We start from the raw sequence: 26,301 nt of genomic DNA on the forward strand, positions 1-26,301 counted from the left end.
CAAATGGCTGGCCTGCTCTTTGCTCTGTTCTCTGGTCTGCCTTCTCAGTATGCAGAACCAAGTATGAATGTAATTGACTCTATAAGTGGGAATGCCATTATTTATTATGCTTACATTATCTCCTCACTTCTAGCTGGCAGGAAGGCTTCAAGGCTTCAGAGAGTGTGTTCAGTTCCCATTCCTGACCCAAGAGCTGATGAATTACTGAATCCTAGCAATAAACCATTTCATGGTAGGTCCCATTTCCTTCTGTCAGGGAGCACTTCAGAGTCTCAGCAAAGCACCAGATACCAGAGGGAATAATCCTGTAAGGGTATGGGGAAAAGAATACCAGATTAGTTTGAAGTGTGTGGTGTTACTCCTCAGCACTGTTGTCCTGCGAACACAGGGAAAGATTTGAAAATGTGAAATAGGAGAATGTAAACTGGGCACGTGCTAAAAGGGTCACAAACAACAGCTTATGTGTAAAGTATGTCTTCAAAGCTGTTTGTAATTTCCTTAGAGCATATTCTCTGGGAAGAATGTAACTTTGCAACCTCTTAGAATTTGACACAAAAGGTAAAAGAACCTATCTTCTGATGAAACACAAGTGGGGAAATCCAAGCACATAAAAAACTAGTTTCCAAATGTATAGTTTTGTTGCTTGTCATTGGACACAGCTAGGATTTTAGTTCTCATTTAGTGATGAAATGTTACTCTTGACTTATATATGTGAAATGCAAGCTTACTTTGACTTCTAAGTTTTGGACTTATATTTGCAGGCTTTACTATTGGTTTTACTGGGAAGGCAGAATTTAGTTGTGTTATCTGCAGCATGCCTGTATGCTGTCTTCTACAAAGGACATGTACAATACAGGCATGCAGAATGTTGTGTGTGCACCCATATGTGCTATCACCTGACTTGTTTCCAACATGGGGGTTTTTCCTTGGTTGTTCGTCTTCACAGAGAAAGTCACAGCTCTGTGCATTCAGCATGAGTGATGTAAAGGGTTTTGGTCACTTCACCTACCCCCAGGCATCTAAATATTGGATGTCTACACCAATCCAATCTTTGCGGATTGTAGAAAGTCTGGGTGTCTAGGAAATAATTCCTCTCATCTGCTTTGGAGAGCTGCTCTGAAGCTGGGTGCCTGTGAGACATCTCCAGTAGGGTGGGATGGGTCACTGTCTGGAGTCACAGCCCAGAGCCACCAAGCCTGCACTGGTAGGCTGTCAGCTGAGCTGGAATGTGTAAGAAAAGAAGACAGACCTTGTACTTTCAAATGGTGCTAAGGAAGATGGAAAGTCTGTTATTTTAGCATTTATTCCTGAGCTATAGCTGATAGCCAAGGTTTCCATTGACTTGGAACAGTTGGACCATCCTTTGGTTGTGTGTACCTTTCCTTATTTCTGGAGAAGCTGATCTAGTTTATAATTCAAGTGGGATGTGTACATTGCTGACATGATAGGAGTTTTCTGTGTTGTTTAGGTAATTATAACTTGATAGGGTCAAACCCACATGGTTTCAACACGGATTTTTTTTTTTTACTTTAATCTGTTACAGTTTTATTGTCTTTTTTTAAAGTTCATAAGAAGCTCACAGAAAATGTAAGCAAGGTGAGTAGTGTCAGACTTTGCTTGGAGGTTTATAAGTTTTTAATTATTTAGTTGAAATAAAATTGCTCTGGAAAGTAATAATGGGGAAAGGACAAAATGTAATGCAAACCTGGGTAGGCATAAGAGAGAACTGAATTGGATCATTAGTGTATCTTCCTTGTGAATTTGAGTTTTCCCATGGTGGACTGAATTGGAATAGATACACAGGAATAAAGGTAAGCAACTGAAGTAATTCTCACCTTATTTCTGTTGATGCTGAGCTGATAGAGCAATGTTGTATGTCTGATTTAACACTGAAAATTTGTTGCTGTGCTCCTTCTGCTTAGTCTGCTTTATGCCTTTATCAAGCTGAAAGCCTTTTGAAGTCTGTGGATCATTTTCTTTTCTTTGTATTGTATGTTGTTTCTAAATGAATTAGCTTCTAAGCTAATCTGTCACAGATTTAATTATAGCACACAATCACAAGGGACTTGCTTTTTCCTGTTACCGAGCAAGGAACTTTATTCAATAAGGAAAACAGTTGTGTACTTGATTCTAATTTGGTCTTTCACTTTCTCTGTTTCACTGTGGAGCTGCTCCAGTCTTTTCTTGCTAAAAGATTAAAGAGAAAGGTGTCTGGATAAAAAGGACAGTTGTGTCTTCCTTGACCACAAGAGTATGCAGCAACCTGAAAGTGGTGTTTTCCGTGCTTCAGAGAAGAGGAATTGTGTTCAGAGGTCTTGGATTCCTCCTCCATGCTAGTCTACCACCTTAAGTCAAGGAGAGAGTTTTGTTACAACTTTTTAACCTCACCTTCTGTACTGTTTTCTTCCTGAAGGCTTCGCACTTGGACATGAGCCTCTTGATGTTGATACTCCTGTTCTGCTCACAGACATGTTGAGAGAGATTCATCAGTGCCCAAGAGCACTTTCTTGCTGCTATTTTTTCTAACCCCTATTTTCTTTCCTTGATTCCAAGGCTGTTTTGTTGTATTTTCCATGATGAAAGGTTTGGGATGATTCCTTCCCTCTCTTTGCTAGCAGTGTACCTTACATCTACACTTCCCTCTGTAGCTTGCTCTATAACATTCTTTAGGGAGAGATGATCTCTTTGCATTAGGCTTGGGGTTTGCCAGACCTTTGTACAAATGCTATATATAGATAATATTCTGTGTGAGCATTAGGAATAGGTGAGAGAGATTTGGTGAAAGTTCTGCTGCTTTTTTCTCCCATCCTCTGCAGGGTGCTTTCTTTAGATATGTAGGCAATTAAATGTTTTCTCTGCAAACATGGTCCCTTCCCAAACCCTAAACTGTCTGTTGAATTGTGTTATGGATCTCAGTGTTGGTCAGCTACATCTGATTGTCCTGCTGGGAGAGCTGCTCAGGAGTTCCAAGCCAGGAATCGGTACTAGCTTTGCTTCTGGTAGACATCATGGCAAGCTGATGTACCTGAATGCCCAGGTGCAAGATTAAGCCAATGGCTATTCCTTCTTCCTCTTCTTTCTCTCTCATTCTTGATCTATTTTTTTCCATCTTAAAAAAACAAAGTAGCATAAGTGGTCTATGCCACAGAAATATGTTTGTCACACTACACCACTTTGAACTGCATAACATCAAAGAAAATCAGTGCTTTGATAACTTGATTTGAAAGGATTGTAGAAATAGCCATCATTATGAATCACAACAGAGAGGAATGGAAAAGATGGTGATTTTCAAACAGCAGAGCTTGGAAAGTAGGGGAAGATGTGAAGGGGGTGCCAGTGCCACATCATCTAACAAACCCCAGCTACACAACTGTTATGTAGCTTTGCGGAACATATTTTCTTGAGCATAGGAAGAGGAATGAAAAATACTAGGTCTAAAGAGGAAATATGGGCACAGGAAAGGGTTGTAACAAGGGAGAAAGCAATGCATACTGCTTGGGTAGAAATTTCTTCCACTTCCTCCTCTTCATAAAACCACCCTTTCGGAAGATGAAGGGCATCCAAGATTGCTTGCTGAGACTCTCCTCACCCTGAGAGGAGACTTCAGTTCTTAGGGGTTTGGATACAGGGAAGAGGAGAGAAGACCCCCAGCATTTCTGTGCTTTGTCACTCCTCTCCTGAGAAAACTGTCTCCATGGACTGGAATGAGTTTCTGGCTCTAGGAGGCTGCAAGAAATTAGGCCTTAAAGTAGTTTTCTCAACTGCAAATGTTTTAATCTAGAATTTTGGCAGTTCAAATTGGACTTTTGCTTATTTTTACCTTCAGTCTAACAGACAGGAGTTAGGGCATTAAGACAAGGTAGCAGCCAGTGGAATCCATGGTGCTAGTTAGGTGAAATCAGTATGTCCTGTCCCATCCTCGTCCCCAGACTTGTAAGTCTTGGGTAGTGGGGAATGTTTAGAAGGTTTCAATGGCATTGACTTGGGAGACTATTTGCATTCAGACACAGTTTTATCACTAGAACTCATTAATTCTTGTGTTCTGGTCTTGTCTTATGAAGAGTAAAGGAGAAGATATGAACATAATTATCTGATATGAACATAATTATCATAACTGACCAGTTCATATGTTTACTTCTTCCAAGAGGGCAGGGGAAGAAGGAGATTGAAACAGGATGTGTCTCCTACTGATTCACTTGGTAGTGTGTATTGCAGAGAATCAGTGGCCAAGTGGCTCTGGAGTGTGAAAGAGGCAGAAGTGAGCCAATTGTGTTGGTTAGGTTATTCTAATAATTTTTTCTAGAGCAGAGTGGGACACGGTGACATCATTTGATGTGGGAAAGGAGGAGCTAGGTTTTTGCCTAGAATAGCTGACCTGCAATCTTTTCTCAAATCAATGCAACTTCTGCTGAGGAGAAAAGATGCTTTCAGCTGGAGAAGTCACATAATTACACTAAATGAAATTAATTATATTGACAAAAGCAATCAGTCAGTTGACTTCTATTTGAAAAATTCTTGTTTAACCAATGCTTTTGCAGTAAAAGTGATGTACAAAGATTCTGCTACTCAGTATTTCTCACCAGCTGTGGCAGAAACCATCTGAGCATACAGCATGTGCCAGAGTGGAGCTCTGGTGCTCTGGCTGAAACTGTAAATGTCACGTGGGGACACTGGCATTTCAAGGACAAGAAGAAATTCTGTCACATGAGCTGTGTCTAGAGGTGTTGTTAACAACCACAGACATCTTGATGTACCTTACCCAAACTTTTTTAGCCTCACTTCCTGAGCAAATTGTTAAATGTGACTATGCTGTCTGACTTCAGCCATGCACTCTAATATCATATGAACCTTTTGGCTCATTTTAGTCACCATTGAAAGACAGAAGTGTCGAGTATGTTGAGTTTTTATGTGTTTTGTGAAAACAGGTGGTCAGATGAAGGAGATGTCTGCATTAGTTCTTTCCAACCAAAGCAGCAGCTTTTGAATACATTGTTTTTCCCCAGGGGCTCCACGCAAGAGGGCATGGGAAGAGGCAAGGGATCTAGCTGTGAAAAAAGTGTCAGGCAGATCTCAGACCTTGTAAGACATGGAGTAATGCAATTGTAAGGAAATAAACCCTGCTGGGAACTGAGCTGTGTCACTACTGCTCAACAAGAACTACTCATTCTCAGTGTGACTGCTGCTCAGTTATTATTCATGATCTGACTGGTTTGCCTTGGCTGTGCTAATTCTGTGGCTGTCTTACCTGCCAAGTCAGCATCCCTTCTGGCTGTCAGCAGGAGCTGGCTTGCACCCCTGCAGGCAGGCAGTGCTGGCCCATTCTCTTGTGGGGAAAATGGGAGCTCTCTGGAGGAAGCATACAGTAGAATGTGGCCTGTCTAAGCTTCAGGCCATGGTTTTCAGATGGCCATGGCTTTTAAATGTCCAGTGTCTCACAAGCAAGTCTTCTGCCTTTGTTTCTTGAGAAGTGCTAAGTGTCTTTTGACTGCTGTTTGAACTCTTTGTCACACATGCCCAAGTTAGTGTGTGCTTTTTCAGTGCTAGTCCAGGAATACTGATATTTATTTCTTGATTTTTTTTTAATGGAATGAGAAATGTCTCTAGGGTGCAATAAATAAAATATTAAAAGGATCTCAAATGGAGGAATACTTTTCTGACTCCATCCTGAAGGTGTATCTCTGGCTTGGTGTACAAACGCAGACTTTTGCTCCTCTTTTTTCTCTAGGCTGTCAGCGCTCCATAGGCTTGTCCAATGGGAAAGCCAAGGTGTGCAGCTACAGTGGATGGTATTACTGCAGCACCTGCCATGTGGATGACAACTTCCTTATCCCTGCACGGCTGGTTCATAACTGGGACACTTCCAAATACAAGGTAATCGCCCTGCAGGTTGCAGTGCTAGCAAGTGAACTGAATTGCTGGTGGAAACACAACAGCCTGAAGGCTGCAGGCACTGACTGCTAATACTGTTTCCTTTCTCCCTGTTGACAAAATGAGCCTCACTCTCTCAACAAGACATGTTTTCATCACAGTTTCCTTGGCCAGATCTAAGGTGTTCCTCCACCAGAGCAGACATGCTCCTCCTTCCTGGTGGCATCTTTCTCATCATTGCTTATCTGGCTGTTCAAGGGACAGGTAGCACACAACAGCTCTAATTCTTGCAGTTATTGGAGCCTTGAGGAGTACCTGTTTCATGACCACCAGGGACTAAAGATTGGCACTGCTTACTGAATCCACTAAATTGTGGAAATACCTATAGGAAACTGGCTTACCAAATGCAATGTTTGTGAGGCCCAGTATGTCCTGTCTCTTGGCATGAGCATTTTGAGGACACTAGAAGGACATTGCTGCAGCACTTGATTGAACCAAACAGATGAAAGTAACACAACAAGAAAATTCTACAGTTGTTCACTTGCCACACAAGAGCTTTTCTAAAACTTTTATAATCTGCTATTTGTCGCTGCCTCAGTGGCTGGTTGCGAGATAGGAGCATTGATTACATGCCTCAAAGCATTATACCAGCAAACACATTAACAGTGTTGTTTTGCCATCTCAGGCAGTATATGCTGAAAGAATAACAGACTCATAAGGAATCCAGACCATGCTAGAGCTTCAGACCTAGCAGCCACTGTTAGGAGAGGCTGTTTGATGTTTTGTGTCTGCAAATATTATTATTATTATGTGCTATTTGAAAAGGAAAAAAATAACCAGTAAATGCCCTATTAGGGGAAAAGCAGGTCTCTTGAAGAAAATTTGTCAGATGGGGAGATTATTAAAAGGTGGCCAGAGCCTGCTATCAGGAAAATTATAGTCTTGCTCTGTGAAATGCAAGATTCTTCAAAGTTGCAAAGCTCCAAGGTGTGGAGACAAAAAGCCCTCCTATGCCTAGAAGTTAGGAATATTTAAAAGTTCTTTTTTTGGATGCTTTTACCAAGGATTAAACTTGCTACCACGTGGTAGTATGAGCAGACCTGATATGGGGCTAGTGGATGGTAAGGCAAAGGCCTCGTATCAAGTTGTCAGTAATACTGCCAAGAAAATTAGCTGGGTTTTTTTCGAAACCTGCAGCATAAAAACTATGCTCTAATCTGTTTCCTGTGGTAGAGGAAGCTGAGGCACCAAAAGAAGCAGGACTTTAAAGCTTAAGCATTCATTGAAAACTTAATCTATTGTCATCTCACTGTAATAGTGAGAAATTTAGTTTTGCACTTTTTGTAGACAGAACAGGTATGAGGTGCCTTGGGAACACAAGCAAGTTCTGAGCAACTGCTTTACCTGTCTTTGTGTGAAAGTGCTCAGAGAGATGAATTTAAGAAAGGAACACAACCCCTCAGGTAAGGAAAACCAACATCATCCCCAACTATTAGAGCAGGAGCTAAGGCAGGGAGGGAAGGTGAAGATAAGCACACTGCCCTGCCCCTTGCAGGTAGCACAGCACTGCCTGGAAGTGGAGCTTCTGCAGAGGAGGATGTGCTCCTGGCTGCACACCCCAAAGAGGTCCTGCAGGAAATAAGCACATGCCACATTTGATGGTCAGGACTGAGACAGGGCTCCAGGATTCACAAACTGCTTTGTTTTTACACAGTCTGAAAGGTGCCTGTCAGTCCACCAAATGGTAAGCAAAATTGAATGAAGAGTTTGCAAACCTGCATTCCTTTCCACTGCCACCTATTCCCCACCTCCTCAGGTGTTTCTGGGTTCTGTCCTGTTTCTGGTAAAGCAAGCACCAAAAAGTACTGTAGGACATGAGCTTTTACAGTGTAACTGTACATGGTTTTCTTTTTATGTTATATGAGCTCAGCAGCTGTAAAATAAGCTGTGGCATCAATTTAGTTTGGAAATTGAGAGGTTCTGGTCTGCTTTTGGTAAGACAGGTCATGAAAATCAGAAACAATGAACCTCTGTTGAGCTGTCTCTTCCCATACCCAGGATCTTGAAAAACAGCAATGCACTTAACATCTGGTAGCATATGGGTAGGAAAAGAGAAATCTTCTTGGCAGCAGTAGAAGCTCTTTGAAAGGACTTGCCAGTTAGACATGTTTCTTCTGTCAAACCAAAGCTGCAGCTCAGTGCCCAGGTTTGCTTTTTTCCCCATGTCTCCTACTGTTTTCATATTTGTATTTTTCATGTGTTTGTGTGAAGGCAAAAGAAAAGAGGCAGTTCTGTGAACACTCCTCCTTCCTTTTGCTTAGGCCAAGTGTTTTCCCTGTTTGCATGCAAAGCCCACTAAATATTGCAGCTTGTTTCAGGTGGCTTTCAGCCTGCACAAAATGCCAGACAAACACAGTAGGAAATGAACTCCCTGTGCCAGAAGGTTTCAGGAGAAGCTGACTTACGGTAAATTGAATTTTGAACTGTAAGTTTGCAGGCTTTAGAAAGGAAAGGTCTGGAATGTTGGCATCCATCCTTTTATGACATTTAAAGTTGAAACCCTGTTGCACTTTGCATCTTCTCACTCCTGGATGATTTAATAGGACTGTTTTACTGCCCAGTAAAACTGGGGGACTGTGAGTATGCTAGGATGTATACTAAAATATTGAATTACTGTGACTGCCCAACCCTTCCTGTTTCTAGACTGTGTTTCAGCCTCTTGTAACATTGCTGTGTTTGGCAATGTGAGTTAATGTTTTACAAGATGTGTGTGCCTGTGTCAGCCATGTAGAGTGGACTGACACCTGTCAGCCAATGATGCTGGGCAAAGCTGCTTTTCCTGCAATCAGCACTCCATGGGTGCATTTTATTGGCAAGAAGAGGGAAGGGTTTGCTTTGCCCTTGTCTTGTTAAAGGCTGCATTCAGACCATGCAGCTGCCCAGTAGTGCTTGGTCACCATAGTGCAGGCATGTGGCAGTGACTCAGGGGACCTCAGTTGTGGCATCTTTTTGTTTCTGTGCTCCTGATGCTTCAGGAGAGATGCCCAGTGTGGGGTTCTGACTCAGGGGACCTCAGTTGTGGCATCTTTTTGTTTCTGTGCTCCTGATGCTTCAGGAGAGATGCCCAGTGTGGGGTTCTGACTCAGGGGACCTCAGTTGTGGCATCTTTTTGTTTCTGTGCTCCTGATGCTTCAGGAGAGATGCCCAGTGTGGGGTTCAGGTGTGCACAGGTGTGAGTGCAGTGTTGGACAGGAACACCCCCCAGCTCCCAAGACAGCAGGGCAGGTGGGTCAGGAGCCCATCACCTTGACAGAGGCTTAAAGCAAGGAGATAGACAAAGACAGAACTGAGCACCTGATCCTCCTGGTGGGAGGAGCTGGTCACTGTGCCAGGCATTCACACAGCTCCTCAGGAACCATGGAATACGTCCTTTAATTTGCTCCTTAGTGGAAGAGGACTAATAATTACTATAGATACGGAAGTTGCCAAGGGATTGCTGAGATATTGCAGTCAGATACTTAATGATTGTAAAAGGAGATTGTTTAACTGCAGGGTTTTTTTTTTAATGCACTGCAATAAGCATAATAAAATATCAATGTTGCTAGTGTTAAAAAACTTGATAAGTTTGAGTTTATAGAATTTTGTTCTACAAAATCTGAGGTGCTTTTGTTGCAACATTAGCTCTGATTCCACTCAGATGGCACAGTTCTTTGTACATGCAGGATATTAAAAAATAAATAAAATTAGTGGGGTGCTTAATGTAAATAGGTGGGATATTTAATACAGCTTCAGGACCTAGGAAATGTGTGGAGTTATGGTCTGCTATATTTAAAATGCCACATCTTGTTATCTGTGTAGTTATTGGTGGAAGGCTGGCCTTGGCATGTTTCTTAGATTTGTATTAAATGTTGTAAAAAGGTTACATCTGGGGCTTGCTTCCCCTGTCAGTAGTTACTGGTGCTGGTTTTGGAAGTGGTGCTACTTATAAGGATGTATATAGTTCTTACCTACAGCACCAGAAGGGAAATAACTTCCTAAATCTCAAGAGGCTGTAGCATGTGTGCCCTTTCTACTTTTGTTAGCCTAACTCATCCCTCCCTTGTCTCAGTGTAAACATTGACTTAGAGGTCCAGGAGGACTAATTGAATAGTGGAACCAGTAATATTTCTGTAGCAGAGTTTCAGGTGATTTGCAGCTCATTTCATGTAATCCTATCTTCTCTTTTCCAGCTGTGATAAAATGCAGAAATCGGAAATGAGAGGGAATTTGGCCTTTTCACTTAAGGAACAAAAGTCCGGTTCATTTATTGAGATTACAGTAGCTTTTTGCAGGTGGAGATAAAACAGGGCACTATCATGAAAAATGCATGAAAAACTTGCAGATGGAACTTTGGGAGTAATACCAATAAGATTCAGTTTTATTTAATTGTATTTTAAAAAGCACAACAACTTGACTTTTGCCAAAAAGAAAGCAGTGAACAAACAGAAAAATATTAGCAGGGAAGAAACTGGTTATTCAGATTTTAGACTTGAAAAAAATCTAGTAAGCTATGTAAGCTATGTTACTGTGCAGCAAAAGCATATGTGACTGCAGATATCACTGTACTTTGGGTAAGTAGGTATCTCATACATTCAGTTTTGAAGGGCTTGATGAAGTCTGACTTGGCTATAAGCAGAGAGAGTTGGATCTCTCTCAACTCTGTCTCCATTTTTAATGGGTAACAGACTAAGTTTTCAGATGCATAGAATAGCTGACAGATCACAGAGGGGGAGATCTGCTTAGAAAGAGTTTGGAGAAAAGCCTAACTAAACTGCTTTATTTTTTAGGTGTCAAAGCAAGCCAAAGAGTTCCTGGAATATGTTTATGAGGAGCCATTAATTGATATCCAGCAGGAAAATCCCATGTTGTACAGTCATGCTGAACCTCTGGCAACTGTTGTCCGCCTGAGACAGCAGCTGAAATCCCTGCGAGCCTACTTGTTCAGCTGCAGGGCAGCGGTGGCTGAGGATCTGCGTAGAAGGTAAGAGCCACAGCCAGCCTGCAGCACAAGGATGGAGCTTCCTTGGCCTGTTGTCTTTCCTGCTGCCTGTTTTGTTTTCTCTCACACTCTGGTTCTGAAGGCATTACCCATTTAGAAAGGTGTTGTGCTGTATCTGACTTCCCTGGGAAGCTGGGTTATCCTCTGCCAAAGAAAATGATGTTTTAGTGTTTGAATATCTGAAGTTGTTCTTGACAGCTATTAGCCCTGGGGCATTACACATTGTGGTGAGCATCTTTTACTCCTCCTCAGGCTTTCTGGCTGTGAGTATTTTCAGTCAGATCTGCTAACTCATGCCCCCTGCCATGGCATCACAGTGAGGTAATCACTGCAGGGATCTTTGAAACACCTCACATTGTGACAAAGCATGAGGGGGGCCAGAGTCAACCACCTTTCCAGCACCTCTGCTCTCCTCTGTGGTATGACCTTGCCAGAGGCAGAAGTCACATGCAGTCCCCTGGCACCTGACCCAGCACATGGTTTATGCTGGTCTCTTGCTCAGCCAGTATCCATGAGATGGCTGCACTGAATATTTTGTTTATTGGCAAATACATGGTCACAGCACAGCAAAAGGTGTTTCATATTGAGTTTGCTGTGGTGAAAACAGGAGTTTTATAAAAGTTGAACTTCATTTTAGACTTCATCTTAGTCCATTCAGCTGCTACTGCATTTTTCTAACAAGGTAAAAATGAACAATTTTCTTAAAACTGTCAAGCCACTGTTGTGATCTTAAAAAGGCCAAGTAGTTCTTGGTGTGGATCTCCAAAAGAAATGAAAAGATGTGTCTGCCCATGCCATACTGTGAAGTGAGTGGCTCTGGGCACATGCAGCTGACCTGATGGATCTGTAAGCATTTGTGTACCCCAGATTTTAAGACAAGACTTCAAGTAGGAAAGTCACTGCTTTGAAATGGTGAGCTGCCAAAGGGCAAGGAAGCAGGTGACATCAATAACTGTATTTTGAACACGGTGTTCTAGGGACCTGAATTCTTTGGAAGGGAGAGGAGACTGAACTGGTGTTTTTATCCCAGGTAAGGAGAGCTGGGCTGCTGTTGGGTACATAACCTGTGTCATTGCTTTTATGAACTACCTAGAACAAGAAGGAGAAGGATACAGCAACAGGTTTATGGAGAGCATTGCACTGTGGGTTAATATGTGTTTGTTAATATGTGTTACTACTCAATTCCTATTATTTGCTAGGGCAGCTTACAGCATTTTAAAAATTAGCATGGTTTTCTTTTACTCCAGAGGATGATGGTATTTTCTTGCAGAGCTGGTTTTTGATGCCATTCTCTTCAATAAAACTGAAGAGAAAAGAAGATTTTTGAAGGTTGTTTAGAAAAAGTAGAAGAAAGAAAATTATGCTTTCTGATTAAAATAGGCAGAAGGAGGCAAGGAATTCAATGGACTTGGGTAAGACAGTAAAAGAAGAGAGTTCAAAGGAGGCCTAGCATAGCAATCAATTGACTAGAGGTAAAAAAGGGAAAGCCAGGAGAAGGAGTTTCAAACAAGGAAAAAAATCTCAGGAAATTGTGTTAATGAAGAAATCAGGACAAAAGAGGAATAACCCAAAATCTGCCTCCAAAATGGAGAGATGACAATTGCTAAGGAAATAGAAGAGGGAGTGGACAAAATGTATCACAGAAATGTGAGCGTGCTCTTTTGGAGCAGAGAGGAGAGAAGACATCCCTGTGTCAAAATGAAACGACTAGAAGGGGAACTGGGAAACAATGCTCCTGATGCTCCTTTTTCTTATTCTTCACACCATCTGCAGTTAAAGCTGTGTGGTGAAGAGAAGGGCCCCAGCCCAAGAAAGGTTTGGTTTTGTACTGGGGAAGCATCTCCAGTTGGATAGGACTTGCTACAAGTGTAAAAGCCCCTGAAGGAATGTACAGTACACACCTTAGAGTCTGCCTCCTCCTTGGTTTGTGAAGTCTCCATTGAGGTGAATTTGGTGCTCAGTTGTTCCCTCAGATGTCACCTAAGAGATGTGCAGAGATGAGAAGAAGGAAGTTCTTTTCCCATAAGGATTTATTCCTTGCACAAAATGCTCCCAATGGCTTTGCTGCCTTCATCCAGTATCCCAGTGTGCAGATATTCACTACCAGTGTGATGACTTTATAGAGCACAGCTGGAAAGTAAACAAAGAAAATATGTGATTTTAAATTTTCCTTTGGCTCATCCCAGGGGCAAGTTGCAAAAAAAGGAGGAGTTTAAACAATATGGTGAGACAGCATTCCTAAATTTAGTACTGTTTCCTAATTAAAAGTGAAAGATGGAGAGAGAGAATCCAGTTATCTGTCCTCCTCTAAAAACATTCTTTTTCTGCTTGGTCTTCACCTTAGTATGTGAATGACTATTAATCACAAGAGAGTGAACACTGCATCTTGAAGACCTGTCAGGCCCATATAAACAGACTGAAACAAACTGTTAGTATTGCTGTCTACAGAGAACTAAAAACAGACTGATTAATTGTATTGGCACCTTGCTGCCTCTGGGACACTGATAGAGCCTGCCTTATTAGGGAAAGGCAGATCACCCTGAGGTTTCTTTTATTAATACTATTTGCATTATCATCTACTTTAAATCTATACCTTGCTCTTCAGCCCAGATCACAAAATGAAGATGGCAATGAAGTTGGAAACTCTTGGTGTCCTCTGTGAAGACAAAACTGTTTACAATGCTAACAGTCACTTTTTTCTGAAGAATTCCAGATGGCTATAAACCAGGTTAGCTCAGGATCCAGTTAGCTTAAATGTGGAAATGTTATTTATAATGTTTGGTGTGCCTAGATAGGTGCCTTGAGAACTTTGAAACTTGGCATCTAGCAGGGAACTCGGGACTGAAACCACGTTATGAACCTTGAAGACGCAAGTGACAAAGTAGAAAAAAAGGAAGGAAAAGACAGAAGAAATCCTTAATTATAGTAACTAGAAGGCTTACAGTAACAATGGTCTTTGTCAGTTATAGTGATTTATTCTCACCTATTGCTCCACTGGATTCTACACTTTCATATGTGCGGGGGAAAAACATAAGGAATATGGACTTATCTGGGAGGTGAAATAAGGCCCTCCACCAGCATGTATGAGCAGTGTTCCTCTGACATTAGCCAGAGGAGATTCCCAACCTGTTGCTGAGCTCCCTGTTTTACAAGGGATGTTGTTATGCCTAATTAGCTGTAACTGTCAGTATTGCAACACGTCATTTGACTAAAATGTATTTACTGAACAAGTTCTTGCTTGCTTTTGTTGTCTTGCTTGTGTGGATGCTGTTCAGGCAGAGGCATACGGGTCTGAAACCTAGAGCCAAAACAGAATTAGTGCAGGTGGTGTTGTGCAGATCCCACCACCACCTGCAGATGGGCAATGAATGGCCCACACAAAACAAGATGGAGTCATTAAAATGGATGGCTGGGAAGGAAACAGGATCTCTGAGTCCATTAAATAATTAGGGTATTCTGTGAAACTGTAATGAATGATGCAAGTTCTGTTCTGGGTTTGCTTTGTTCTTGTCATGATTGAAGATTCTTCAAGTCAAGGAACTGGCAGAATGATTTTTGGGGTAGTGTTCAGATGCTTGCATATCTACTGTAGGGAAGGGTAACCTAGGCCAACCTTGGAGCTCCATCTGGGGAGCCCTCTGGGCTCTCTGCTGTCTCAGCTGTACATCTAAACTTGCAGTTCAGGTGCTGCTAGCCCAGATACTTTAGACAGATGGTAGTGACACAAGGTAAATGTTTTGCAGCACATTCCCCTATGCATTAGTGCTTGGTGCAGTGCCCTGGTACTGTAAGTAAATCTGAATGGTGGTGAGAAACTTTATAGACAAACTTCCCTCTTGTTACTCATCTCAGTCTGATACCATTTGTCTGTCAGCTCCAGAACAGCAATACAACAGTTCTGCCCAGCCAAACTGCAGTGCTAGATGCATCACTTAGCAGGCTCTAGGATACAGTTCTCCTGTACAGCAGCAGGAGGTTAAAGGTACAGCTCCAGTGCTGCAGATGTGTGCTCTTGGCTGAGCCTGCTGGTCTGTCAGCACAGGGTGGAACAAGCCCAAAATCAGTTGTGCTGAACAATAGAGTCCTGTCACTTCTACACTGAGGCCTTAGAGCACTTCTGACACGGGAATAGATTACTTTCAAAATATTTGTGTGGCAACTGGGGAACCTGTCTAAACACATCACAGGAATACTGATTGGTCTAATGCAATCACTATACCTCCAAATACCTCATGGATGTGAAGCTGGGGCTATGTCATCTTTCAGACCAAAGACAACAGAAGGTCATTAAGTCATCTCCAGACTGTCAAAGGAGACTCTCCATTTTCTTTGCAATGTTTAGGGCATTTGGGGAGTGGAAAATTCCAAAGCAGGGGAACAAAGGTAGAGATTCTGAAAGCAGTAAACTGCAAAAAGAAAGTGTGAGCAGGGATGAAACAGAAGGATGTGGTTTCAGGGCTCTGAGATAATGGCAAGACCAACAGAAGAAGAAAATTTGTCGCGCGGGTGGTTGGAAAGAGGGTGAGAGAGAAAATCATTCAAAGAGGATATCTACATATCCTTAGAGGAAGAACAAGTGTTAAGACCAAACAACAACCCAAAGTGAGGAAAGGTGAGAAAATAAATGCAGAGAAGTATGCACAACGCATTTGTTGTTTATTTAGATCCTGCATGCCTGTAGTCATTGCAGTAGCTGAAATAAAATTGCCTGTGGATGGAGCTGATACAGACAGACTATCTTCACCTCTTTGCTTCGACTCTTCTTTCTTTTGGAAGATGTAACTGTGCACACAGGATCTTGCAAATTAGCATCTTAAAAAGTGTTTGGCTAAGACTGAGGGGATGGTGTTAGGTGGAATCTGAGCTTTCATTTCAGCTAGAGGTAACAAACAGCTGAAGCATTGAGATGTGTGCCAGAGCAGCCATGATGGAGGCAGTGCTGCTGTCTGTTCATGTCAAGGGAAGGTCAAAGGCACAAGCTAATGCTCTACCATGGTAAGCATCAGCTGAGGAACCTGCCAGAACTTTCCATGGTAAGTCCACCAGAAGACAGGTGGGTCTTACAAGTTCATGTTAGCATTTTATGGTCTAGAGGGCACACCTGGGGAGGGATAGAATGTAAGAGAATAGTGCAGAAGGCAATCTCACCCCTGAGGAGTTGCAGCTGTACTAATTACTAAAGATTAGGAACAGGCCTGCCCTTAATAGGCTACAGGTGTGTCCAATAATGATGAGTGCTATAAAAGAGTGGGTTAGGTAGTTGAGAAGGGAGCTGGAGTTTTTTTGGCTGTGCTGTGAAGAAGAAGGAAGGAGGAGTCAGTGCTCTGAGGAGCTGCCCTATGAGAGATCACCAAGAAGGTATGGGACTTTTGCAGTAAGATGACAACACACACCTTGTATCTCCTTGTCAAAGAGATGAGTGATATTACATCATTTTTACATTGGTAATTTCCATTCACCTTTTGAGACCAGTTGCTTTCAAGAAAACAATTATTTAAAAACAAGTTCCTATTATATGTGGACACTGTGTTAAATATGACTTGTGCCATTTTTATCCCCGTATTTTTATATCAGAACTTCCAGCAGCAAAGTGCAAAGGTTCAAGGGTGTCTGACAAAAGCAGAGACCATTTTCTTATTCTTAATTTCAAGTTAATTGGGAGCTCTAAATTATTTTGATTTAAAATGAAACTATGTCTCTAATGATCTGTTCTGCTTTTAGTAACAGTGCTACTTGATTAATGAGTTAGATCTGTAGTAATTTTTGTATTTCACAATGTTGTTGTAACCTTGCTCAAGGAACCACAAAGGAGAGGGAGTTGGTGTACTGTATTTTAGTAGGAAGTTTGTAAACTGGTTCAGGATTGCTGATGGATGATAAGAGTAACTGTTTTAACATAGGAGTGCTCATGGGGAATTTCATAACAACGTAAAATAATACCTTACCTGGACATGCTTGCTAATAAATCTAGCACTTAGTGTGGGCTGAAGATATGTGGGAGTGACTGTTCCCAGAACATAACCAGAAGTGTTCATTCCTCATGAATGTGAAGTGATTCACAAAAGCTTTTTTGCATAAGCTCATAGAATTAGAAAAAAAAATCTGGTATAGTGCCACAAGAACTGAATGAATAAGTAGTGTTTTGGTTTGGTTATAATTCATTCATTTATTTTTACCTTTTGACTTTAAAATCACTAAGTTCCCAAAGCCCTACTTTTTTGAGTAACTTTAGTTGGCTGGAAAGTTTGGGTTCTTCTCTCCCAATAAACTTACAGGAGCTAAGATTACCAAGGGAATACAAAATAAAAAGCCTGAAGAAAGCTATAAGAACTAACAACACTGGAAAAATCCTGCCTTTCCCCCTCACTGTTGATGCTGTTCTCTACCTTGAATTGACAACGTCCATATCAAATGAATTGCAAGAGAAAACCCAGCAAGAAATGTTATTTGCCTTGCCATATGTATTTGGGATAACTAGCAACTCACTGATACCCCTCTGTACTTCTAGAACCAAATAGTAAGTCTGAAAATTTGGAGCTGCTCTCAGTGAGATCAGAGTGCACACAGGTCCTTGCCCCACACGTGGCTGCAGCTGGTGCTGGTGCATGGCTGCAGGCTCAGGACCAAAGAGGGCTCTTGCCCCTTGTTCAGGGCCAAAACCCACAGGAACAGTGCTCATCAGCATGTGCTGGCCTTCAGCTGCTTTGCTGTGCAGGGTAGTGCTGAGCTCCAAAGGTGTAAGCTGCAGTGCCAGGGTATGAGCTGTGCTGCAGGAGGAAGCGAACTTGGTACCCTGGTGCTGTGCCAGCTGTGGGTGTAGCAGCTTCCTGCACAGGGCTGGAGGGGAGGCTGAACGCAGTGCTGTGCTGGGCCGGGTCATCTGCGTCCCCTGTGAGTCACAGCTCAGTCATCATACGCTTCTCAGCCTGGCCAAACCAGACCCATTGAAACCTGGTGCCTCCTTCCCTCCCTTCCTCCCTCACATCCTAGGTTTTAAGAGGCTTTTTGGTAAAAAGGAGACTTGGCTGTGCCCACCTGTCACCTAACTTGATTTCTTTTGATTGCACTATAAAAAGAAGAGTTCCCCCTGCTTATCACATTTGTACTTTGGTTATAGTGTCAGGCATAGGCAGATTAATTTGTTGTAGCTTTAGCAGAGCTGTCAGAGTATTTAACCCATTAAAGAAAAATTACCTAGGCTGGTGATAAACAGGCTTTAAATGCAGAGCAATTACTTAGTGCTAACAAAGCACCATGACTACACACTTGATCCAAATGCAAAAAGCAAATTCTTATCAGTGGTTCTGTTTGCAGGAGGACACTAAAAGATAACCTTTGTTTGTGCAAATACTTACCTGATAAGATCATCCTAGAAGGAACAGATGAAATTTCTGTCTTGCCTGAAGGTTGTACTTCAGATTACAAAGTATCAAGCAAAAAAGAATAATAATCAGAAACTGAGAATGCTCCTTTCTTTCTTTCAGTTGGATCCAAAGTCCTGGATGATGTGTTTCTTTTCTGCTTGCATTGATTGTGTTTATATCTAGGACATAACAATAAAGCAGTTTAAAGACCTTTAACCAATAAGACATTGGTTTTCATTGTTCACAGTAGCTGGCAAAGCTAGAGGCTGGTTAGCATTGAACTTGGTTTGTTCATTGCAGGTTAAACCCTGACTGGTAGCCAGGATTTACAGCACAGCAGTCCTGTGACTCACCAGTGGTGGAACTGGTCGGGGAGTTTCCAAGCTGGGAAAGCTTAGGAGGTGCTTTTAGTGGGACATGCACTTGATGCCATTTGCCTCTCAGGGGTCACAGGTCACCTTCTGAAGCTGCAGAGGTTTGAGTTTTTATTGTGATGAGTCTTAACGTCTTGCGTTTGACCTCTGTCTGGTTCACTCCAGTTTCTTTTCTGTGTTAAGATTTGACTGAAAGGCCACTGTTTATTGAATGCTCTTAATTGACCAGTTTAAAAAAAGAAATCTAGTTAGTTGTATCACATCAATCAAAATATTTACAAAATTGACATATTTTATTTTGCTTTCAAATGACTAATTGGAGATTTCCCATTTGGTGTTTATAAAAGACCTTTATATTAAGGGAAAAGTAATATTCAGGCACATTTTGGTCTTTTTGTATCCAGGCCTTGTATTAATCTAAGCATGCTCAAAGCTCCTGATGCAACCTTGTGCAGAAACTAAACACATATTTTCTAGTGAAGTGTTCCTAGGTGACATTATCTTAGCCTGCTCTGGGTCTCTGTGAGATTTTTGGACACGAGTGTGAATTTGAGTTGATCTGGAGGCCTTGTAGTACTTTCTCTGGATGCTAATGCCGTGGTGTGGTGTTTGTGTGAGCCCCATCTCACCTGCTGTTCTCTACTGACTTTGGTTTCCTTTGAACAATTTCAGTTGTAGGTGACAGAAGGACAGAGGTAGCATAGACACTACTTTCCTACTGGCTGCATGGGAGGAGGCCTCTGTGTTGGGAAGCAAGAGGCTCTGAATTAGTCCTGTGTGCCTCCTATGGAACAGGACTTTGTATCAGCCATGACCTCATTAGGCTCAGAGAACCTGTGCAGGCAAGCAAATGGTTGGAAACTGGCCATCAGTCATTTTCTTGCTCACTGGAGGACTTGATCTGTATGGATTTCCTGCCCCAACTGATTTGCTTGCATTTTATGAGGGTTTTTTGAAAATGTGTTTGGGTTTGGTATTTTGGTGCCTGTTATACTCTTGTTCCCCACCCACTGGAGGCTGGCAAAAACTGGCAATGAACAGATGCATTTTTGGGAGGTGGCTTCCCCAGTTACATTCAGGTAGCTGTTGAGCTTTGGGTTTTTCTTTCCAAACAGGACTAATAGGAATTTTCTGGAGAACAACTGAATTGCAAACATGCAGCACAGCAAGACCTGTTTTTGTAGAGTTGCTCAGCTTGCCACAGGTGTGGTGAAAGCACTTCATTTATATGAGTGGGGGCTGAGCTGCCTCCTCTAGGCAACTTCAGGGTTTCGCAGTCATGGGGCTCTGGTTTCCACCTTTGGTGGTGTGAGCAAATGTTGAGGGAGTGTTTTGCACCTCTGCATTTACTGGGAATCATGCAGGGACTGGCCTGGTTACTTCATGACTTCTGTAAATGCTGTTGCATTCGTGAGCTTTGGCTGCCTGGCTGTTCCTCTGTGGCCTACCACAGAGAACCAATGTTAATTGTTCAAGTCAGTAGAAGGACTGCACATCTGGAGCTGCACCAGCCTTACTTACTGAGGGGTTTTTTATGCCTCAGTTCCTGTAGCAATGGAAATAAAATCACACCCCTCCCTTAAGTGCTGAGTATATGTGTGTATATATAAATATATATGTATGTATATAAACGTTTTGCATAAAACTGGGAGAGTAATGCCTACTTTTTTTTTTCCTGGAAGGAGATTTGGAAGGGAGGAGGTATGTGTTGGATACCAGCTCTGCAGAGCTATTGCTGCAAATCAGCATGTTTTAAGGAAGGGGACAGGTATAGGGATTTGTCACCAGGGCCTATGCTGGCTGAGACTTGTCTGATGAAGAAATTTGGTTGATCATGAGTTTGCTTTTCACCTGCACACTTTTTGCTAGGAGTTAGAACTTGCAGGAGATAAGGAAATAAAATGCCATCCTTGAAGGCAGGGGGAGTGTGATGTTAGTCATCAATACTAGTCATTTACAGTTTTTGCATTATGGGCTATTCATGCTATTTGCTGAACAAGAAATGTTTCATTAGCTAATTGTTTTCCTTAGCAGGGCTGTAAGGGCATCAGCAGATAATACAGGTTCTGGCAAAGCTGTTTAGGGCCTGCCTGTATGATAGGGAGGAATGACGGTAAATTTTAATGAAAGAAATTCTATCTGAGCTGAAAAAATACTAATGCTTCAAAATGTTGTTCAGCGTTGACTCCGTATCTTTTAATAAGTCTGCTATGTGCAAATGAGCAATTCCAGTCTGATGTCTGGATTTTGACTGATTTGCAGTGGTCTTTGACATTGTGCCAAATGTATTCTGAAGGTGTGATGCAGCAGAGCCACTGCAACACAGTCCTCTGAAAAAGGAGCAATAGTAAAACCTACAGAGCTGAAAGGGAAAAATGGCAATGCCCTAGTGAGATTGCAGCTGAGAATTGGGTGGGTAGAGTGGATATGCTTGGTGAGTGAGAAGGAGCAATGGCACAGTCCTGCTCCAGCAGAGTGCCATAAGATGGGTGGTCTGCAGTTCACAGTGCTTTGCTTGCAAAACTCTTCTCCTCCTACCCCGATAACTCTTAAATTTTTTTCAAAAGTACAAAAGGAATTATGAATTATTTGTACTGCCCACCTTAGCTGCAGTGAGAGGTCCTAGCCCTTTCGGTACAGCTTTCAAAAGTATCAGTATAAGGCTGTTGTTTAAGACAACTAATGGAATATCAGAAACAGGTGCATTTTCATTATTTCTTAGAATCCATGTTCTGTGGAAAGATTGCATTTGGTAGTTTTATTCTCTTGTTCTGTGGTTTAGCTGGTTATGTCATTGCAGCTTCTCTGTGCATGCACACAAAGATGTTCTTTTTCTGTTCCTGACATCTTTATAGCAGATACATATGTTTTCATAAATGTTTTTAGTTAATATCCACTTAAGTTCCAATGTCCTTTTTTTCCCCTCTGTGATGTTATATTAACCCAGTTTTTCATTTTACTGCCTATCAGTCTAATTAGGGCATCTCTTCTCTGTTCAGTTTTCTGTAATTTAGCTTTACTGATCAGGTCTGTCAGTATATAAGCAATGGTCTTTCCTGAAACTTGGGCTAATGTAAAGTAAATGTTGCTTTCTTAAGTAAGTCATTACAGAGTCTATACCAATACATATATTTCTGTATGGAAAGGGGAATTGATTTCAGTCAGCTTGATTTTGGAAGAACAGTATCTGCATGGCCTTTTCCCCCAGTATAGTTATTTCAGTTACAAAACCATAAATCACATGTGAAACTAAGTGTTACAACTTTGTTGCAGACCAGAATCTTGTCTGAGACCATAAGAAATACTTCTAATGTGTTGTTTGCATTATTTATTTTTGTTGCTGCATTAGTTGTTTAAAGACTCATCGTTTGTGGTCAGAAAGAGCTTTCAGTGACTGTTAATGTCTCAGTATATGACCTGACAATATGAGAATGACACTGGCACAGAAATTCCTCTTATTGTGGGACTATTGTGCCCATGCAGAAAACTGTAAAAACAGGTGGTGCTTAGAGGGTGATATGATTCTAGTTTCTTTCTCTCTAACATCACTGTCCTGCTGTTATTTGGTGGGGAGAGGAAGCTTAGGAGTTTCCCAGTCAAAAAGGTGTGACACATACCCATTTGTCTCTTTTCAGGATCTTTCCCAGAGAGTACCTTCTTCAACAAATCCATCTTTATTCTCTGGCAGACCTTCAGCAGGTGAGTGTCTTTGGTTTATTCTACCTGTTACACATGGAGCCTGTTCTCACCTTCAGAACTAAATGTACATTTCCCTTCTAAGGGAATACCTGTACTTCCAAGCTGTTTCTGTGGTTTGTAGTTTAGTATAAAAATGAGTTAACGGTGACATTGATTAGGGATGAAAGTCTAGAGCATCAGTGTTCAAATAGGGATGGAAAGACACTGTGAAAGAAAGCTGTAGTCTGTAAAGAGAACTTTGCTATGAGAAATTTTTCATCTGCTCAATAAATTCTCATCAGTCTTAGCCCATAGGTGATGAGTAGTAAATATTTCTTTGCTTGAAAGAGTAGTTGTTTTGGAATTTTGAAGTTGGTAAAGACCCTAATGCAACATGATTATTTACAAATCTGCTGAGCATTGCCATGAGGAGGGGGTAGGGTGGACCCTAACCCCCCCACCCCCTTCCCCCAAACCTCAGCCAGCCTACTACACAGAGCTGAGCCATGCAGTGTTACCATGACAGATGTGACCATGGGAGAGGTAATGTGCCAGCAGAATTTGTCTTTGCATTGTTATTGATTCAACTAAGCAAGAACCTTGAAGTACATTTACCTGAGAAGCAGAATTTTATTATGTAACAGATTACACAAGAAGAATTTGGAAAAAAGAGCTGAAAAAGGGAGACTAGAGAATCTAAGGTGAGTGTGCTGCAATGCTGAGATGCAAGTGGAGGAAGCAATGAGGTGAGGTGTGCTGGCTGACCTGGGCACCTCTGTGTTCACACTAATGCTGCTGCCAGTGGTGTGTAAAACGGTATTTAAACTTCTTTCACCTGTTTCCCTTCTCTAGTGGTGCCTTTTCTGCAGGATAAGAGTAGCATAGTCAGCTCTGGATGTTCAGCTGACACATTAGGTTGAGGTAGTTCAGATGCCCCTCAGAGCTGGAGACTACAGAACAACAGGAAACGTGGCTTTTGTTGGCTGGTAAAATCACAGGCTAGAAATGATTCCATATATAAAATAAAAAGGCCAGTTGCCTGAGGTCTGAAACTGCTTCCACATCTTTTCAGCATGTTCTGCTATCTCATCTTTAATAATCAAGCCATGAAAAAGCGAGCTACTTAACTCCAGAGCTGCAGTCTCCCTGGTGGGCCTGTCTATTAGCCCCCAGTGCTTTGTAAGCTGCTTAATCAGTTCCTAACATTGGTAGTAGATATTTTAGAAGCAAGCAGCAGCTTATCAAGCACCCTGGGGGAGAGAGGGAGGGTAGAAGTCGTAATTCATGCATTGATTTAGCACTTTCCTATAACATGTTTCTTTGTGTTTGCAAGACACCTTCTCTTCCCCTGAGGCGCCCAGTCCCAAACTTATCATATTTAGAGGCAACATAATTTGATTATCATTTTTGCTGGGGTGGGTTAAATTACATTTGCCTTTTAATCCAGCTATATCCTTGTTGTGAGCATGGAGAGGGTTTTCCACATTTCAGAGGCTCCAAGTTTGAAATCTGGTTGCCTGTTTTTTGTCGAAGTGTATCCAGAGTGGAAAAGAGAGGAGGGCCCAATAAGAGAATGACTCCAATGGTCAGATAAATACTAATACCCTTAACAGCCCCTCACTCCTGTCTGCTTTGCCCCTTACTGCTGCTTTCTGCCAGTTGCTCATCATTTTCCACTGACCTGCAGTTTGGGTAGTTTTAATCCTGAAAGTTTTTCCTCCTTTTGATTCCTCTGCTGCCTATTTCCTCATATCCATGGACTGCTTTTGCACTGTTTCCTGCTGTCATGTAGATTGCATGTGTTTGGGGAATTAACCAAAAGGTTTATTAAAGATTAATGGAAAGATAAGGCATGGTGAGTGAATTAGAAAAGCAGAGAGGGGTAATCTGCAGATATAAGCAACCTTTACCCTGGTTAGTCCCAGCTCAATTCTGATTTGCTTCCTAGCCAAGTCCCCTTTAAAGATCCTAGAAAACATAGTTGTTTCCTACCCAGCAGCTGAGTTTCAAAAATGGGGTTTGAGGGTCTGTTCTTAGTTCAAAAAGGTTGAAGTGCCTGTTTGCCAGTAGATGAAGCAGTTTATAATACTACTCTAAAATAAAATCCAATATCAATCTCTTTCCAAGCCTAACAGGGCCTAGATATTATGAGTCTGGCAGAGTAAATACTTGGGCTGTCTGGTGGTCTGGGGATGGTTGTCACTTGGATCCATTTGGATAGGGCTCTAGTGGGGAAGACTTTACTGTGAGGTTAAAAGCAGAGTGAAAAAAGATTGGAAAAAAAGTGGCCTTACTTTTGGAAATTTCCCAAATCCTGGTGAGGCAGTGCTTTTTGCTAGCACTTGTATTGTTAACAAATGCTTGTAGTGCAGGTGTGAGAAACCAAAGAGGCAACAAGTGACAGACTTTATTTGCATACATGGACTCCAGAAGGTTTTGCTGCAGCCCAAGGCCTCATGGACTACATTAAAGTTTGCAGAAGTTTATCTGTGGCATTCCTGTGGGTAGATGTTTTTAGAATCCTGGTGTCAGCAGACAAGATAACTGATGAGGTGTGTTCAGACTGAATAGGCAGAAACACCAAGTGTGATTTAACAGGCACAAAACCCACAGCTTGCTGTTCTGCCTCATTGGCTGCACTTGTTTGTCTTTGCAGCCTCGTGTCATCTGCCCTGCATTGCCCATAACCCTCTGCATCTCTGTTAGACAGTTTATCCAGGGTTATTCCAGTCAATTAAAGCTTTCCAGAGGGAGATCTCCTCTTGCTAGGAAGCAAGTATTCACTCCTGAATTTGCTGGTGTTAGCAGACGTAATATACTTGAAAAATGGATTTGTTTTATGGACCATGATGTGCTGTTACAGTCCAGGATATTTTCATCCTAAACCTGCTGGAGGTGTGAACTCTTCTCTGCTGACATTACTGATACTTCTGTGCATATATGGACAGAGTTCGTGCAACAGGAGTTAAAAACTGTCCATTTAGATTTTACAGATGTGATTATGGGGCTGCTTGTATTGAAACTGACAGTTTTTACACTGTTAAATATTGGTTTGCACCAAAGTTGACTCAGACAAGTCTTGTATTTCTTATAAAGAGTAATTCTGGCTCCTTACACTACGTAACATGTTGATGGGAGCTTTTGAAGTAAAAGACTAGAAGGCACTATGGTGGTGATTTCCTGATTCAGATAGTTCATCCATAGAGAGTTAACAAATGTCTTGCCTTTTTTAATGTTAAATAGCAAGATAGACAAGTGCACAAAACTTATTGCAGTGATGCACAAGAATTTCCACCTGAACATGAGGAAGAACTTTACTCTGCAGTGACCATGCATGGGAACCTGTTGCCACGGGTTGTGGAGTTTTTCCTCTCTGCTGGAGGTATTCAAGAACTGCCTGGACACAGTTCTGTGCCACATGCTCTGGGGTAACCCTGCTTGAGCAGGGAGGTTGATCCAGATGACCCACTGTGGGCCCTTTTAGCCTTACACATTCTGTCATTCTCTGATGGTCTTTACTGTAGAAACTCTCTTAATCATGCTAATTATTTTGTCCTGGTTATACCAACTCTAAAAGATAGAGTAAAATGAAAAGGATCCACATAAGGGCAAAAATTACTGGATGCCAAGGATGGAAATTGTGAGCAAGATGGGAGATTTAAAAAGATGATAATTTGAAGACTTGTTTATACAGGAACACTCGGAAAAATAATGAGGTGACAAAATATGGGAATTTAAAAAGATGAGTTGAATTACATTAAATCACTATGTAAATACTGTTATTCAAAATATAAGTGGCTTTCATTTGGTTTATCTCCATTTACTTTGGAAACAAAGTGACATAAATTGCATTAAGGCCATTTTCATTCTGAATGTGTATGTCCATACACAGATTTAATATAGTATAATTTGTCCATTTTAACATTGTAGATAAACTAATCTGTTGAAATTTAGTTAAAACATTATTGACTTCAGATCA

At 41.7% G+C, this 26,301-nt stretch overlaps 1 protein-coding gene across 1 annotated transcript in view; it reads left to right on the forward strand.

The window, feature by feature from the left end:
• Positions 1-26,301, forward strand: part of PLEKHM3 (pleckstrin homology domain containing M3) — a 70,107-nt gene that overhangs the window by 14,571 nt on the left and 29,235 nt on the right. Inside the window, exons 3-5 of the mRNA XM_059476338.1 lie at positions 5,726-5,871; positions 10,695-10,888; positions 22,280-22,343. Coding sequence (XP_059332321.1) covers positions 5,726-5,871; positions 10,695-10,888; positions 22,280-22,343 — 404 coding nt within the window. The remainder of the gene's footprint in view (positions 1-5,725; positions 5,872-10,694; positions 10,889-22,279; positions 22,344-26,301) is intronic.

The sequence above is a fragment of the Ammospiza nelsoni genome, chromosome 7 (assembly GCF_027579445.1).
Source record: "Ammospiza nelsoni isolate bAmmNel1 chromosome 7, bAmmNel1.pri, whole genome shotgun sequence".
NCBI classification, from domain to species: domain Eukaryota; kingdom Metazoa; phylum Chordata; class Aves; order Passeriformes; family Passerellidae; genus Ammospiza; species Ammospiza nelsoni.